The sequence below is a fragment of the Orycteropus afer genome, unplaced genomic scaffold (assembly GCF_000298275.1).
Source record: "Orycteropus afer afer isolate SDZICR_OR568_19922 unplaced genomic scaffold, OryAfe1.0 scaffold00094, whole genome shotgun sequence".
Taxonomy (NCBI): Eukaryota; Metazoa; Chordata; class Mammalia; order Tubulidentata; family Orycteropodidae; genus Orycteropus; species Orycteropus afer.
Window position 1 is genome coordinate 7,994,179 of NW_006921681.1, and position 737 is coordinate 7,994,915.

Below are 737 nucleotides of genomic sequence, written 5' to 3' on the forward strand. Positions count from 1 at the left end.
CGCGGGGCGCGGGCCCGGGACTGCAGGCCGCGAGGAGCCGCAGCACAACGGGACCAGCTCCGCCCGCCGCCCGCGCCGCAACCTAACCCGGGCGGCGGGGCGGGGTCTACAGCCAGGGGGCGGGACCCACATCCGCCAATAGTGGTGCGGGAGCCGGGCTTCGGCCAATTGGTGGCGAGTCGCTCGCCGGCGCTCAGGGCGTCCTCATTGGCCGCCGTCCCGAAGCTCAGGGCCCACTGGCTGGGGCGGGTTGTTCGTCGGCGGCAGCAGGCTAGTGCGACTCGCTTGGGGGGCCACGTGGGGTTGGGTCGGGCAGCAGCCCCGGGCCGGCGCGGGCCGTGTTCTCAGGTCCCGCCCTGCCACCTCTCGCGGGCTGGAGCGGCGCGGCACCTCCGGGTTCCGATGCCGAGCCCCTTCCCCTTATTGGGATCGGAAAGCACCGAGCATTGCGTCCACGGGCCGTGTGAGGGGCTGCAGAGGGGCGAGGCGGTGCGGGTTTCCAGAGGAAAAACTCCAGCTGACATTGCACACCCAGCGCAGTTTTGCAACGCTGGGACGTGCGGAGCCGGGACTTCAGCCTATGGGCTGGAGAAATGGAAGCGGGCAGCTACATTGTCGGGCAAAGGGCTACACTGTTGCACTGGAGCAACGCAGTGGAATGTATCTCTCGCCGCACTGTCTCGTTGTTGGATTTCAACAGATTGTGCGGTTTGTCAGGGGCGCACTGAGGGTCAGCT

At 68.5% G+C, this 737-nt stretch overlaps 1 protein-coding gene across 1 annotated transcript in view; it reads right to left on the bottom strand.

Annotated features, from left to right (window-relative positions):
* SRM (spermidine synthase) overlaps window positions 1-524 on the bottom strand; it is a 4,440-nt gene extending 3,916 nt beyond the window's left edge. Inside the window, exons 1-2 of the mRNA XM_007942664.1 lie at window positions 391-524; window positions 131-240 (exon numbers count right to left, since the gene is read on the bottom strand). Coding sequence (XP_007940855.1) covers window positions 131-240; window positions 391-524 — 244 coding nt within the window. The remainder of the gene's footprint in view (window positions 1-130; window positions 241-390) is intronic.
* Between the last annotated feature and the right edge of the window lie 213 nt (window positions 525-737).